This window comes from Cucumis sativus, chromosome 1 (assembly GCF_000004075.3).
Source record: "Cucumis sativus cultivar 9930 chromosome 1, Cucumber_9930_V3, whole genome shotgun sequence".
Taxonomy (NCBI): Eukaryota; Viridiplantae; Streptophyta; class Magnoliopsida; order Cucurbitales; family Cucurbitaceae; genus Cucumis; species Cucumis sativus.
Genome location: NC_026655.2, coordinates 23,880,835 through 23,898,173, shown reverse-complemented (window position 1 = coordinate 23,898,173; position 17,339 = coordinate 23,880,835). Strand labels below are relative to the sequence as shown.

Here is a 17,339-nt window from a genome sequence, read left to right as displayed (position 1 = left end):
GACTTTCCTTTTCCCCCTTTTTCTTAACAAACATAAATTAAAATAACATTACCTCCCTGGATTTTTCATTCAAATTACACGTGGAAACGCGTTATACCTCCACGTGATTGGACGGTTGCCTTCACATGCTTATGTGTCAAGAATCTGATAGGGGAAGGCAGGTGACCACTTCTTACGCAACTTACACACCTTAATCTCCACCCTTCCTTTTCCAGTTCAACCACGCGGCGACATCTCTACCCTCCGATCTCATCCCCCCGACACCTGTCTTCTTAACTCCTTTTTCTTTACAGTTATTTCTTTTTTCTTAACCAACAATTTCAAATTCAAATATTTTAATACTCCACTTCTAAATTATTGTGATAATTGAGTGTATTGCTCTAATTCTCAATTTTTAATTTAATCATATGCTTTCTAATTCAATTTTATAAGGATTTATGAACTTTATACTTCAAAGTTACGTCCACTTTACTCTATTTTAGAATCAAATTGCATTTCTGGAAATTGCTAACTTGGTTTATATAGAACTTCTAAACTATATTTGATAGGACTTTTAATTTTATAAAGTTTATAAACTGCATTAAATACCATTCTAAGATTCTTCACTACTAATTAAATACATGTTATTAGTTTTGAATCAATCTTAAAATAGAATAAAAATAAGCTTGTAATGAATCATTACAAGAATTAATTATAATTTCACACAAAATGTTATTACTTTCATGTTGTATACTATAAAGCAATAAAGGTCATTAACGTTGCTTAATTCAAAACTATTAGAAACATATTATTAAATTCCTTCATGGACATATTTATATATGGTTTTTGTGTCAACGAAGTAAAATAAAAGTTTAGTGAGTAAATGTGGAGTAAAAAAGATGTAATGTACATTGAAGAAAGAAATGAGAATAAAGGTAGAAAGAAGGTTTGGGTATGGGGGAAGTGTAATAGAACTTAGTGTTAGGGTTTGACAAAGAGGCCGTGGAATAATTAATATTATGCATATCATGAGAATCCATATGGGTAAATAGATAGAATGTAATAAAAGAGGATGGAGGGAATGGGTATAGGAATTGTTAACAATATAATGAGCCAATAAAATTAGAAATAAATGGTATCACATGACCATTAATAGTAACATTGTACATGAATAACTCAAATTTTGGATTTGTGCAACTCACTTTTCTCTTTCTTTCCTTCGAATAATTCAATACAATAATGCTCTTGTACGTGTTTCGAAGTTTCTTCTTCTACTCTCACGTACTTATTGTTTTATTTTTCGTTGTTTCTAAAATCTAGACTAAAAGACGTTCTTTTGGTCTTCATACTTGCGTCATTTGTACAAACTTATCTTATCCCTATATAAAAAAATGCATACAAGCATACTTGAAATTAATAGACTTGTGATGTGATGGACATTGGTAGAAGTCACATGAAATTTTCATATATGAAAACGTTTCTTAATTAATTTACTCTTAAAATTTAATTTTTAAGTAGTAGGAAATCTTCTTATATTACTACATTATTACTTGAAAGTTTTTTTTTTTTTTTGGAAAGATGGAGAATATGAAACTTTTGTTTTTTCTTCTTAACCATTCATGGTGTAAGGAAATTGATCCTTTAATTAATTTTGAAATTCAATAACAATTTTTTTTTTTAATTTCAATTCAACTAGGGATAGTTTAGAAAGTTAGAAATTGAAATTCAATTACACCTAGAAATAGTTTAGAAAGTTAAAATCTAATTACGAAAAACATGAATAAAAATAAAATTGAAATTATAAAAAAATAATGGATTAAGTAAAATGAATTTAATATCAGAAATGGAGTCCAAACAATGTATTCCATTATCAACCACCCAAGGAGTCAAAGGAAGAAAAAAATTTGTATATTACTGCCTTCACTTGTCGCATGTGATAAGAATAGATAGAGTGTGTTAGTTGTGGTTTTTGAAAAAGGCAAACAAAGTTATGAATGTGTGTGTGTGTATGTATGTATATATAGTAACCCCACCTTCATCACTACCCATTACTTCATTCCCATCAAATTCTCTCTCTCTCTCTCTCTCTTTGTTTGTTTTGTGTAAATCAGAAGAAGAAGAAGAAAGAAAGAAAGAAAAAGAAAAATGGCAGACGAAGGAACAACAAATTGCATCGATATCCTCCTCGCTATTCTCCTCCCTCCTCTTGGTGTCTTTCTCAAATTTGGATGCCAAGTCTGATAATCATCTCTTAACTTTATTTTTCATTTTCAAATCCCATTATTTCACTAACTCTCTCTTTTAATCACTTCATAATTTCAGGTTGAGTTTTGGATCTGCTTGGTCTTAACTTTCTTTGGTTACATCCCTGGCATTATTTATGCTGTTTATGCCATCACCAAGTGATCATCCAATTCAAAGTCCGTTTTATTCCCTCATCATCCTAATTTTGATTTTTGTTAATTAAATACTTTTTTTAAAAAAAAATTAAAATTGAATTATGTGTGTTGGTTCGATTTCACTTTTCAGGGATTGATGCAAGAAATTATTGGAACTCATCATCATGCATGGTCTCTCCTCACCGACACTCTCCCTTCCTTTTTTCTAATTTCTCTTGATCTCTGTTTTGTGTGTGTTTGCTTGTGTGATAATCATCATCCCATCCATCAAAGACATCTACACAATTGTTGCTTCTAATTTCTTTTTTCTCTTTTGTAATTTGTAATTTTGAATTATTTGGGGGTAATTTAATCATGTGTTGTTCTTGGTTGTATTGATTGAATTGGTTGCTGTAAATCAGAAAAAAACAAAAAAGAAGGATAAGGACAAAGTAAGTTTGTTGAAGAATTGGAATGTGTTGAGTGTTGATTACGTTTCTTTCTTTCTTTCTTTCTTTTCTTTCTTTTCTTTCATTCTCAAAAAGGTTCCCTTTCCCTAATATTATATTAAAAGTTTTTATGCCCAACTTTTCCACCCCTTTTCATCTCTCTATTCTCATCTTTATTTATTCGTTACCCAATGCCAATCCTACATAAATCTCCTATCATTCTTTCTTCTGATCTACACTGCTACTACCTTTCCAAATTTCTAGATTTTATTTAATATTTTACCAATGCAATTGGTGTACTTGTAGTTGGAATCTATCCAAGTATATTAATAGTAATGAAAAAGTGTAATTGGATTCATGAATTACTTTTTCAATAAAAAGAAAAACACAACATCAATCTTTGAAAATTGAAATACTTAGCATCATCATTTAACCTAAAATCAAAACCAACTAAGCAACTACTACTTAGATATATGTAATGAAAATTTTCACATAATTTAGCAATTATTATAGCTACGTAACCTAAAATTATTGTGCATCATATATATATGCATAGGAACAAATTAGTCCGTGGGACCTCCCTTCACCCACTCTCATTATAAAGAATGCTACAAATTCAAATATTAATATTGCAAATTCAAATCTCTCCTATGTCTTTGGTGCAGATTTTATGAATTAAAATAAGGTATCAAATTCCAAGTGAAATTCCCAAATAATGTATTTGGTGATCCACACTTTTTAATAATCATAATTGATAATGTGCTAGAACACATACACTAATGCACCTTGGCATGCAATGTAATTAACTTAATACATATATATATTGAAGAGGGACGATCGTGGTGTTTGAGATTGTTTTAAATTCGAGTTTGTTTCATTAGTTGGTATTGAATTAGGTAAGTTTCACAATAGGTTTTAGTTGTTTATTTTGTTTGAGTAGGTGTTATGAACAATTAGTCTTTCATTTGAATGATATTGTTCACCTGAATACTCCTTGTATCTAATAGTAAAAGAGAGTACAACTTTAGATGTAAGGTTGAGGTGATGGAGGTTAATCAATAAAAGAACTTTTAGATTGGTAACTCTCAACTTTTTTCGAATAGAGACCTCAAAAAGTATCAAACATTTTTTTCATTTGGGAAGTGGGGTTTAATTAATGGATAAAATATCTTTGAAAATAAAGTAAAGCAAAGGTGTGTGTATATATGTGTATATATATATATATATCCAAAGATCACAAAAATGGCCGACAAAAAACTTTGATGCTTATCACTTTAATTTATAATATTTCACAATCACTTAAAACTTTGAATTTTATTTTTGGACAACTTAAAGCAACCCCTAATGCTATCTTGTCACTCATCAACTTTCGTTTTAGATAAATAATGCCTCTCACCTAATTAATACCATATTTCATTATTCCAATTCCATCATACCCACCTCTACTCCATATTCAACATCTTTTATTAATGAAATTTTGAAATTTTTGTTTGCTTCTCTATTATATGATCCATCATATTGGCTTGATAATAACAATCCATATATATAATTTCGTAGATGTGATAACTAATTACTTATGTATAATTGTTATTGATTGGAATAGTAGAAACAAACCTATATCAACCAAACATGCGAATGGATTGTCATTGAATGATAATTAATTTTAGTTATAACAACAGCAAGTTAATTTTTAATATACATTTTTTACTATTATTCAAGTGAAGCTTTAAATAATGTTAATTAATTTTAATAAAAATTACCTAAATCTTTCCTCTAACCTCAAATTTGCATAATTAAACTCTAAAATGATACCAACATCGAACTCTACCCTCAAATTGCTCGAATCCTACAAGATAGCCAAATAAAAAATATAAGATGATAGAACGATTTTAAATTAAGTCGGATTAGATAGGGTCGTTTTAAAATAATTTTATTTTTGGAGCTTTATAATTTGAACAATAATATATGTCGTAAAGTTTTTTATCTTTAGTTATATATCTTATTTTTTTTTATTACAATTATATGCGTGTATATATAAATGTATGTGTGTGTATATGCATATCTATCTCAAATTTTTGCATGGATTGGTTTGCAACAATACTTTCTTTCTCTTAGTACAGCATGGGATCGAAAGAAGTCAAACTATAAATCTTTTGATCATTAATGATGTATATACAACGTGAATTGAACAACATTTAAACATTTTCTACTAGAATGATCAAGATGACATGCAGTGGTACCATATTGGATAATTATTGGGATAGTTGCAAATTTAGTCCTTAGATGCAAAATAATTAAGTATATGAACAACATTTTAAAAAAATTACAAATATAGTAAAATTTGTCAAATTCTATCAATAATATAAGTCTATCATCGATAGATCATGTTGTAAATATTGATCTATCATTGATAGATCATACAAATATATCACCGATACAAGTTTATCAACGATAGTTTTGCTATACTTAAATTTTTTAAATGGTTTTATCCTTAATTACTGTTCCAATTATAATTACTCATTCATTTTAGGTATTTGGATTTGATTGAGGCCCAATTGGAGCCTTTGGAAGGCCTGTGATCCATTAGAGATCAATAGTGTTAGAACGTTTTTGTATATATACACATTATGTATGGTATTTAAATACTTGATGAGGATATGAGTAGTTAAATGCAAAGTGATAGTATTAAATAATAAGATTACTAAAAAGGGTAAGAAGTTAAATTGGATCTTATGAATAAAATAAAATAAAAACAATCAATATCATATCATTTCATTGTGTAACCCAACCAATATGATTATTTCAAATCTTTCAAAATTAAGGATGACAACAAAGACAACATTTATCTCAAATTTGCATGCATTGTTTGCAACAATTTTGATGGAAGATTGAAAGAAGTTAAACCACAAGTATTTTGATTATTAATATATAACGTAAATTGAACTATATATTTAAACATTTTCTACTAAAATATAGATGATGAAGAGAGGAGGGTAGCTAGGAGTACGGTATTGAATAATTATTTGGTATTCATTTTAGGTATTTGTACTTGATTGAGGGCTAATTGGAGCCTTTTGAAGGCATGCGATCCATTACAGAGCAATATAGTAGTTGGAACATTTTTGTATATGTGTATACGTTATATGTATATGTATGTATGGTATTTAAAATGAGGATGAGTAGTTAAATATGTTGTAGATTATATATATTATAAGCAAAAGAAACTGAAGAAAAAGAAACATGAGGGAACTAACGTACGAAGTGATAGTAATAAATAATAATATTGCTAAAAAGGTAAGAGGTTAAATTGGATCTTATGAATAAAATAAAATAATAATTATAATCACAATATCATATCATTGTGATTACTACTCACTTAACCCAACCAAATAAAATAATAATCTCCATATGATTATCTCAAATCTATCAAAATTAAAGTTGACAACAAAGACATTAAATTGGTCCAAACCCAACAACGAGGACCATACTCTCCCAATGAAAATTCTTAATATTCAAATGTATTATAAATTAGCAACAAAATGAGAATGGAAAAAGGACCCTAAAAGAAAAGGAAAATAATGACAAGGAAGAAAGTGAAACTTGCTTACATTGCAAATGACTCTGCAAGAAAGGCAACATACAAGAAGAGGAAGAGAGGGCTTATGAAAAAGGTTAGTGAATTAAGCACTCTTTGTGGGATTGAGGCATGTGCAATCATCTTTAGTCCCTATGATTCCCAACCCGAGCTTTGGCCTTCCCCTATTGGCGTCCAGCGCGTTCTTTCCCAGTTCAAGAAGATGCCCGAGATGGAGCAAAGTAAGAAGATGGTAAGTGTAGTAGTAGTGCATGCTCTTGAAACGTTTATAAAAAAACATATTAATAAGGTGATCATATTGCCATATTATATGTATATAATTAAACGTGTAGCTTCTTAAAGAAAATAATAGAGAGGTATGAATGTTTTAAACAGGTGAACCAGGAGACATTTTTGCGACAAAGGATTGCAAAGGCGAACGAGCAATTGAAGAAAATGAGAAAGGACAACCGGGAGAAAGAGATCACACGGTTGATGTTTCAGAGCCTCACCGCTGCAAAGGGACTACATGGTCTTAACATGCTTGATTTGAACGACCTCGGTTGGCTCATTGATCAAAATCTTAAAGATATTACTATACGCATTGACTCTCTTAAAATTAAACCATCTTCTTCACAACCTCAAGCTCAAGTTCAGGCTCAGGCTCAGGCTCCACCGACGCAGCCACAAACTGCGGCATGGCTGATGGAGCTTGTGAGCCCTCAAGATCAAATGGGGTTTGTTGGGGATGATATGCTTTTGCCTTTTGGGGATCAAACTTATAACCATAACAATGCAATGTGGTCTAATGCCTTTTTCCCTTAGATTTCTCTTCATCATATTCTTCTATATTTTCCTTCCCTTTTCTTTTCTTTTCTTTTTTTAATTTCTGTAATTTTCTTTTCTGGGTATCTTTTAATTTGCACAGCAATTTATTCCAATTTCCACATCCAAATGCACAACTCTATATTCTCATCATCACAAATACCAATTTCCTTCATTTTTCACTCTTATTTTTCCATGCCATTTTACTATCAACGTGTCCAACCCAATTTCCATTATTCTTTTTTATCCTATTTCCTTCGAAATTATAATAATCTTTATAAAATAGAATATGCCCAGAATATATTTATAACCAGAAAGTTTTTGCGAGAATAATTCAATTTGATTTGTCTTTTTATATATATATAGATATATGATTGTTATAATAATGATGTAAATTCAAGTACGAAAAGAATTGAAACATTAATTTGTTTCAAAGTAATCTTTTTAAAAACTACTAAAATCACGGAAATTAAAATAATATGTTACACAAAATTTATCACAAATTCGTCATATATACGTATATCTTTTAATATTATTATTTAATTTAAAGTTTTTATGTATGATACATTTAGAGGGTGAGTTGTAAACGTATAGATGCACAAAGTCCTTATTCTTTCCATCTAATTTCAAATATATGTAGAAATCTAATTCATAATAGCCACTGTGGTAGGAGCCTCCCTCTAAAAGTAAAACCAACGTTTGGAACAAAATAAGGCACCAAGAAAAAGAGGAATAAATACAGATTTTGTTCTCTTTTATTGTATTATATGATAATATATAGGATGGGACACATTTGATTAAAATAAATAATGTGTACTTCATACACCAAATAACATATCTCTCTCTTTTATACGATACTATAAGATGTGGCACATTTTTATATAAATTAAAATAAAAATGTGTACTTCATACACAAATGATATGTATTTTGGGTGGAAAAGATAACTTTTATAAAAGTAATAATTTAAAATTTGGGCTACTAAAGTACAATATAAACATTAAAATTTAAAACCTCTAATATACTTGTAATGCATAGATACTAATTGTAGTTTTAAATTATCTAATATACTTGTAATGCATAGATACTAATTGTAGTTTTAAATTATAAGATTGAGTCTTAGTTTTTTACTGAATTGTTACAAATGTTAACATATAAAATATATATATATTGTTAAAGTTATGAATTGTAACATCAAATCTCATGAAAACCAGTATAAGAATACTAAATTATATTATTAATGAAAGTTTAGAACCAAAAGAATATGTTTAAGCAATATTAATCTATTGTGAAATTTGTTTGACAGATGAGCAATAAAAGGGTGGAATAAGACAGCAAAAACAGAAGAAAGACAGCAATTGCAAGCAAATTACAAAGAATGCCAAATGAAATGTCAAATAATTCCACTTTTGGCAAACAAATCGAGACCAAATCCAAATCCATTGATGATCATAATTGATGATTAGTGGTTGCATTTAGCGGAAATATTTCCAAACTAATTAATATATTCACAAATGCATTTAATTTTTGAGTGTTTTCCAGGTAATTTGTTCTTACCCTTTGTCAGTTTTTATCATTTAGTGCATTTCCAATTTTAAAATTTCAATTTTCCTTTGATGGGATTGATGTTGATGCAATCAAATTAATGCATAATATATACTAAGATACCTTATCATTGTTTCCGTTTTATGAATCTAACACATTTATACTTCCTCATTCACCTTCATTTCTTATTTATAGTACTAATACAAATCCAAAAATATTGTCTTAATTATATCCTAAAACTATCACAGGGGGGGTTTAGTAGTAAAAAAATGAAACATATACATTTAATCTTTGACTTGCTTGGCTTATTGTTATCATCATTATAGAATAGGAATATGAAATGCATCTTTTATGGAATGGTTTGTAATTAATGTACTTGAGGATATAGAGTTTATCCAAATTAGTTGAAATAAAATGAGTGAAGAGAAAAGAAGATGCATGGCCTTTCAACATAGATATAATTTTATTCGCATGCAAGCTTTCAATAATGGGAGAGATCAGTACTTGAATGTTCAACTTGAAGTGCTAAAATAAATTGTTTTCTAAGGAATTTAGGTATCATCTATCATGTTGAGATGGACACGTGGAGAATATATATAACAATACTTTTCCATTATATGATATATATCCACTAATGATAAATGTATATATATCAGGTTGAGATGAACATTACTGTTATCGAATGAATAACAATCTTTTTATGATTAGGGTAGGAGTAGGCCCATATGAGAGCCAACCGTAGCCAACATCTTTAATGGATAAGTATTTCATACCATTCTAATCACTTTATATATATATATTTGAATTATTTACATTTCAATACAATAATTGTGGAATGATAGAGGAAAGATTGACTTAAGTAGTTTGGATAATTAATTTAGTGTCTTTAACAAATTTCCTAATATAACTTTTACCACGTGGTAAAAAGAAAAAATTCATAATATAAATTAAATTTGAGTTATTAATATTAGTTCAATATAATAAACAATATTTTTACCTATTAACCTTTTAATTACTTATTTCAAGAGTAAAGTTAAAATAAATGTGCTAAGTAATCTAAATCAATCCGACCCAAACAAAATTATGGTTGCATTGGACTAGGGTTTATATTTGAAAAGGATTCCTCGGTCACTTTCAACCCAATCGACCACGAACATCCCTACTCATATGTAGGTTATATATTTTTAAATTAATTAGAGTAAACAATCCGTGTTTCTTTTATTTTTTTTTAATTGCTAACATTGTGCATGAATTTGTGTCCGAACACATAAATTTGATCTATCTTCTAACATCACCTTTTGATATAATTATATAATAAAATAATGAATAACGTTTTTTCAAAAACGATGTTTTTGACGTAATTTATAGTAATGAAGAGTATGTTTGATAGACACTTCAAAATTTATTTTATAATTTCTTATCTCTAATTAAGTTGTTTAATGAAATATATATAAGTTTGGTAGGCAATTTGATTTATGTTTTTTCAAAATATTTTTGAATGATGTGATCAAAACTATTGGAATTGTAAAAGTAATATTTTTATATAATTTTAGTATCTTTTAGATTTTGTGGGAAGTTTTATAATGCATAACTATATTAAAAGAAAAAAAAAATCTCAAAGGAAAGGGAAGGTTTGGTTGGATGCTTTTATGCATGGTAATTAATTAATACAAGCATCAAGTTTCATATTTGTTTCATAGTTTTCAATTTTGTCTAGAATAAGCTATTTTATTTTCTATAGATAAGAGTTTTTTTTTTATTCATTTTCAAAACCACAGATTTTTTTCCCTCTTCATTTGTTTCTCATCATCTTATATATAATTTTTGTATGTATTGAAAAGAAGAAGAAGAAGAAAAATAAAAGGGGTTGTATATGATTTCAATTATTATTATTCTACAAAATTTTAGAAAGAAAAGTTGAATGATTCTTGTGTTGAAATAACGTCGCATCGTAGGTTTCTTTGGTCGGCCCATAAATCATTAGGGTCACCCATATTGGAGTCTTTTATTTAATTTCTTTTTAGTTTAACAATAATGAATCCTCTTCTTTGTGTATATATATATATATGTTTCAAATATATTCCTACTTTTTCATCAATTCCATTATTAACCTAACTTTAATAATTCATAAGTAACCTTCAAATTTAGCTACCTGCAGAATACAAATTTGTTAGAATATGTCAGGACACACAACTTTCCAACTTAACATAGATGAGCATTATTTACTTCTTCTAAAATAGCCTCACATGTTTTAATTATCTTACTCTTAAAGTGTGTCGACGTATTATGATTGATGAATATTTAACATGTTATCGAAGTAGGGAGTCTTAAATCCTAAGCTCAATGGTCTCCTATAGAATCAGTTTTGAGCAAATGAAACGAAGGGGAAGTGTTTATATCAAGTTTTAAAAGAGTGAGGTATTTTTTAAATAAATTAATTGGTTAAGTGTTTTTTCTTTCTTTTGTAAATAATGTAGCTAGCTTGGTATTTATTGTTTTTATATTCTTGTTGAGAGCATAAAGAGTTAAAAAGTGAGAAAAAGAAATATATAACGTGTGTAACATTATAATAAGTTGATTAATTGCTTGAAGCTTTCTACCACTTGAGTGGCCTACAAAATTCCCTTCTAAGTTGGTGGGATGTAACATTTATTCAAAAGGAGAGAACATCAAAACTATAGCTTAATTCTCCCATATTGTACCCAACAACTAAATCAATATCAAACAATAGTGCTTGAATCATATATGATCAAGAAAAATAGGGCACTGTTTATGATTCAAAGCTCTCTCCCCCATGAATTGATGGAGGAGGTTTAGTCAAAAATCCAATACGAAGAACCCTTAGCTTGCAAAAGGAATCCATCACTTCAACTTCAATAATTAACTCCCTTTTATCTTTTCTATGCATATAGAATCCTACACACACTAACCACATATACTATGCAACTTAATTTTGTGTGACTTTACAATAAAACAAAAAAGGTTAAATTTATATCAAATATATATATAATACTTCTAAATTTCAAGGCTTGATTTCAATTACATATTGATTTGTGAGCATGAAGAACAAAAGCATGATAGAGAAAAGTTGTAAACTATGAAAAATAAAAAAAATATTGGGTTGTTTTTAACGATAAGAAAATAAATTAGAATACTTATAAATATAGCAAAATATTATTGTTGTTATGATCGAAATTATCAATGTTTTCTATAATCTTTTGAGGTACGTAATGTTTAATGCCATGGGTAAGCATGATAGAGACTATAAAACCAAGTTGTTCGATCAAACTGAAGGTAGTACTCAATTGAAAATAAGGTGAAGTTCGATCAATGTCGGTTTGGCCAAACCAATAACATGTTTAAAAAATTTTAAAGGCTTAAACCGACTTAAACAAACCTTGGTCGATTTGCACTCTCTTATAGTCGGATTGGTTAGAACATTAACTTGATGATCATTTAGTCTAAAAACCGACTTCAATCGACTGATTAGTAGTATCCCTCTGATCACGAACGGAAAATGAGCATCTCTAAGTCGATTCTATTTTTTTTATTTTAAAAATCTTGTGTACTTTTTTTTATTGGGGTATGTGTTCTATTTACATTAGGAGGATTTTTGAATGTCTCCACCCTAATAGGGATTTCCCAACAAGGTTGGCCGTGTGTGCCCTACATTCACAGAGTTAATCTCACACTTTAATTACAATACTGTTACATTCAAAAGAAGTCTACCATTATTTCTAAAGTTTCATTTTTAGAAAGTTAGCAGTAAAATGATGGTAGATTTCTTTTCTAATGTAATAGTAATGTAATTAAAGTATGGGATAGAGAGAATTGAAGGTTGGACGTTGAAGTTGATAGTACAGTAGAGAGTGATTTGAATAAAAATGGTTAAAGAACGGTAGAATTGAAAGAGCATTTTATTTGGATAACTATGAAAAGGAATGAAAGGAAAATTCTGTCTGCATAGACTGCTTGACTGAGTGCTTTAGCAGAGAAGACATCAAAGGGGGGATGTTGCGTCCAAAGTTTGAGACACAACAAAATGCCAACAACTTCAAATTTTGTATTTTATTTTACTTTATTAAAATATATATATATATATATATATATATATATATATATAATTAAAAACAATGGTTGGTTTTGGTTGCTTCTTCTTCAACTTCTCAAATTCTTAATTAATAAACACCAAACAATTAGCTGCCAATAACTAAAGCTTTAAGATATTTTTACAAAGAATCTCTTTGCTTAATTCCTTTTAGGGTATTATAAGTTAAATAAAAGCAACACATTTTTCCACTATATATGATTGTCTTGCCTCTTCAATGCAATAAAATCTTAATTTAAATATCTTTTAAAATTTTTTTTTTTATAGAAAAAAAAGGTGAAAATTATTCTTTGTTGGGGCTTTGCTTCGTTAATTATGTGCTTTTAATTAAACATAATTATCTTGGACACAAGTAGTATATTAAAATTGAATATAATGGTGTAATCAAGATTATATTCTGTGAAAGTACTACTGAACAATGCACAGCTCCTCTCTCTCCTTCATTTTGGGGACACATAGCAGGGCACTTGCACTGGAGCCCCTCAAAAACAATGCAAACCCTTTTTTCTTTTCTCTTTTATTCTTTTACTTCTTTTACTTCTTTTAAATATGATTATTTCACATTAACAATAAAGACTTCAAAATTAATATTTTGAAAAGTGTAAGCCTTCAATGGTTACCTTTTCAATTCTATGGAATAACCTAAATCAAAATCATATTGAAGCTTAAATGACAAACAAAAACTAAACCCCAAATTAACATCCATGCCTACATTTTTGCATTCTACTCGTAACATCCATGCCTAAGATTTCTAAAGCTGTGTTAGCCCATTTTTTAAGACATTCTTATAATTACTACACTACGATGATGACAAATTAATGGTTTCCCTCCTAGATTGCTTTTAAAAATTGAGAAGAAGAAAAAAACTCATTACAAATCTCAAACTTTTAGTCATCCATTGAGAAAAGAAAAGCTTACAAAAGTTTCCTATTAATATGATGCTTATTCACTTTCTAAATTAATTCTAACCCAACTTCATTATGGAGACAAAAAAGAGTGGATTTGGAAGGCCTAAAACAATCACTTCTCATAAACAAAAATAAAAAACTTTTGTTGTATCAATCTTCTTCACTTCTTTTGCATTATCAAAATGCCCTTTTCTTTTAGGTTTTTCCTAGCTCACATAAAAGACCTTAATTCCTTTAGTTATAAATACACTTTCCTAAATTCTTCATTTTGGTGACTGAAAATTTTAAAAAAAGAATTCAAAAGCAGGGCCTAATTAGTTAAAAGAAACCTTTACTTTTGCCATAAACAACAAGAAAAAATGGTGCCAATGGTTAACTATTTACTCCTTTACCATTTTCTTTCTTTTTTCTCTTTTGGGTTGGAATTTCCTTCGTACTGCGTTTTGAAAGCTGTAATATGATGAACCAAAAAAGAAGAAAAGCACTAGACGACAAAAAGTATATGTATATAATATGTAAAGTAATGCCTAATTTTATTTAAAACCAAAGCAAATGTACACTGAAAAAATAAATAAATTTAAGGGAAAGCATCTTGCCTTTTTTACTTTGTTCAAAAGAAAGAAAAAACAATTGTAATAAAAATGTTATAATTAACATTGGTCCATTCAAGTACATAGAGAATAAAATTGGCAGAGCATAACATGGTTTGTCTATACATCAAACTCAGACAAAACTGAGATAAAATTGGTATAGGGTTTTTAATTTCAAACCCCTAACTATAGTTACATTATTCCAAAATTACTATTTTCCATTTTCTTTACCATTTCAAATAATAATAATAATAATTCAAATAATTCCATAATTCTCCTTTTCATGATTGAACCTATCCATCATCAAAACATCCCTTTGATTGATAAATGGATTTCCCTTCTTCTTATTTCTATTTTCAAATTCTTATTACTTCCATTTTTTGGAATTATAAAATTATTGATCTTGGGTTTATCTACACAATATCAAACCTTTAATACACATGCAAAAACGTATTTATTTATTTCTTCTACTTTTTATCTCTACGTTATGGGTTATTGGACTATTTTCGAATCTATAATTTAAATACGATTAAAAGTAAAAATAAGTAGTTTTTGTTTTAATCCAAAGTAAAATAAAGTAAAAAGTGGATGGATAAGATAATAATTAACGAAAGTAGATGTACTTGAAATGTACGTACAGGATGTAGTATTTAGATAATAATATTTATAATTAATTAATGAAAAACGAAATAATTAAAAGTGTGTTTAATGATTAATGTAATATTGAAAATTGAATTAAGTTTCAAATGAGATATGGCCTAATGGAGGGCTGTTTTTGAAGATCTTCACTTAACTAGATTAACAAAGGATGTTGAAATTATTAATTAAACCTAACTAATGTAGGGAAAAATGATATGGGTGAATAAAATGTATAATATATTATTATTAGATGAAGAAGGAAAAGTGATGATGAGCAAAGTTGATCAGAAGGGAATTACAATAGCTAGGACTCATTTAATGAGAGGGGGAGAAGAAAATAATAAAGAAAGAAAGATATACAGAAATGTAAATGAGGAAGAAGAAGAAGAAGAAGAAGTGTTAAATCGTCAGGTGGGAATCCTATGATCGGGACTCGGGAGGAAGGGTGACGGTTTGGCGTGGTGTTTCGAAGACGCGGTTACGATGAATCCTGTCAATGTAATCTTTGGCTTTTCGGTCGATGCCAGGCTCGGCCACCCATCGGTGGCACTTATCGGCGTCGCTTGGCCACACCTTGCTAGGGCAAGAGAAGTCCTCCCAGCTGTTGCCTTGCTGCTGATGATCATAATAATGATCTCCTTTTCTAACTGATCTTTTTGATTTGAAGAGCCCCAAGAAGGAAAAGGAGGAGTTGTGAGATTTCTTCTGCCTGTTTCCTCCCATATTAATATCTCTCTCTGCTGCTGCTGCTGCTGCTAATTTAATTTTCTATGAAAAAGTATATATAAAAACTCTCTTTTTTGTTTTCTTCACACCCAAAAACTCTCTTCTCTTTTGTGTGTGTTTAAATTTTGTTGGGTTTTGAACTGTGGTGAGGTTGGGTTGGGGGTCCTCCCTTTTATAGCACTTCAAAAAGGTGGTCAGATCAATTCAAATCACTAACTTATGAAAACTCAAAGAATCTTAATGTAAAAAGTAAAATTAAACCCCTAATAACTATTATTATATTATTATATTATCTTCTTTTCTTCCTTTTCTTTTTTCCTTCTCAAAATAAAATTAATTATTATCTTTTTAGAGCTCACCCAATTAACCAAATTAGGGAAGAAAAAAGAGCTAATTTTGGTGCAAAATATTAGAAAAGTTGCAATAATTTCATGTTAAGTGATGAGTTTTGATTTGAGAAGGGAGAAAAGAGTATGAATAGTATAAAAGCTTTAAAAAATATTTGTTTTTTTTATGTAATTGGGATCAAAAAGAGATAATTGTGTTTGTGTTTGACCGTAAATTTATTTTTGTGGGCTGTGAATTTTAATTTCTTAAGTAAATTTTAGTTATTCTCACGGCGGTAGGAGTGAGATGCTTTTTCTTTTCTACCTTTTAAATATATAGGATAAATTATGATTGAATAATTAAATAGAATGTAAGGAAGTTTCGAATTACTCTTTTCTTTTAAGTTAAATTATTGAGAGTTTAAAGAAATTACATACACACTTTTTCTTGCATTCAATTAGGGCAAAATTATTGACCAAAGGAATCCCTTTGCAAAGACTTGGAATTCCAACTTACTGTTCCCTCTAGTCTTTCAACAATAATCCTAACTCCACACACAAACTCATTATTTTCCCTCTTTTTCAACATTTTATATTATGAACTTATTCTAATTTTGTAATTCTTTATATTTTCTCACGCGTTGCTTACAAGAATCTCTCTCTATTTTTCCCTTTAAAACTTACTTAATCAACTTGATTTGATTTAAACAAAAATTATAAAGACTCTAATCAAATTCAACGCGGCCTTTGGCTTTCATTTTAAACTAACAATTTCTTTTTTCAAAATTCCTTTTTCTTTCTTTAGAATTTTCCACCCATTTGCATATACCATAATCTAATACAAAATAATAACAAATTTACCATACCCTACAACTATTTACAAATATGAAAAATAAATCAATATGTAAAATCTTAAATTAGTGTGTGGATAACGAACATGTATATAACATAAAGAAGCTATTTTTTTAATATATGTAAGAACCCAAGTACATAGCAATTCATTAAGGATGCAACAGCTGTACTGTTTTGTAGTGTGTGGTGGCTGTGTTGTTTGCATACACACAAATTCATCAAATCTAGATGTTTATTGATTCTTTTTATACTTTTTAGTTTTATTGCATTTGAAGAAAACATGGCGGTGTGTCGGAGTCATAGGGGATCTAAGCTTAGCTTCAATGTGAGTTAGAAAAAAGGCAAAGAAGAAATTTCCATTGATTGACTTCTTGAACTTTCCTACGGTCTTCCACTTAACTTGTAGACATCAATTTTCCAAAACCCATTTTAACGTCCTACT

At 28.9% G+C, this 17,339-nt stretch overlaps 1 protein-coding gene and 1 long non-coding RNA gene across 2 annotated transcripts; both read left to right on the top strand.

The window, feature by feature from the left end:
• Positions 1-2,007: 2,007 nt before the first annotated feature.
• Positions 2,008-2,850, top strand: LOC101217412. Its single transcript, XR_180747.3, has 3 exons — positions 2,008-2,214; positions 2,302-2,399; positions 2,509-2,850. It is a non-coding gene; the product is annotated as a hydrophobic protein LTI6B (long non-coding RNA).
• A 3,518-nt stretch (positions 2,851-6,368) lies between these two features.
• LOC101203059 (agamous-like MADS-box protein AGL80) lies at positions 6,369-7,391 on the top strand. Its single transcript, XM_004135712.3, has 2 exons — positions 6,369-6,633; positions 6,777-7,391. Exons 1-2 carry the CDS (start codon positions 6,385-6,387, stop codon positions 7,203-7,205), a joined length of 678 nt encoding a protein of 225 aa, XP_004135760.1. The 5' UTR covers positions 6,369-6,384; the 3' UTR covers positions 7,206-7,391.
• Positions 7,392-17,339: the final 9,948 nt, after the last annotated feature.

Coding starts and splice junctions, on each gene's coding strand:
- LOC101203059 (XM_004135712.3), top strand. CDS start 6,385: ATGACAAGGAAGAAAGTGAAACTTGCTTACATTGCAAATGACTCTGCA. Junction 6,634..6,776: donor TGGAGCAAAGTAAGAAGATG/GTAAGTGTAGTA, acceptor TGTTTTAAACAG/GTGAACCAGGAGACATTTTT.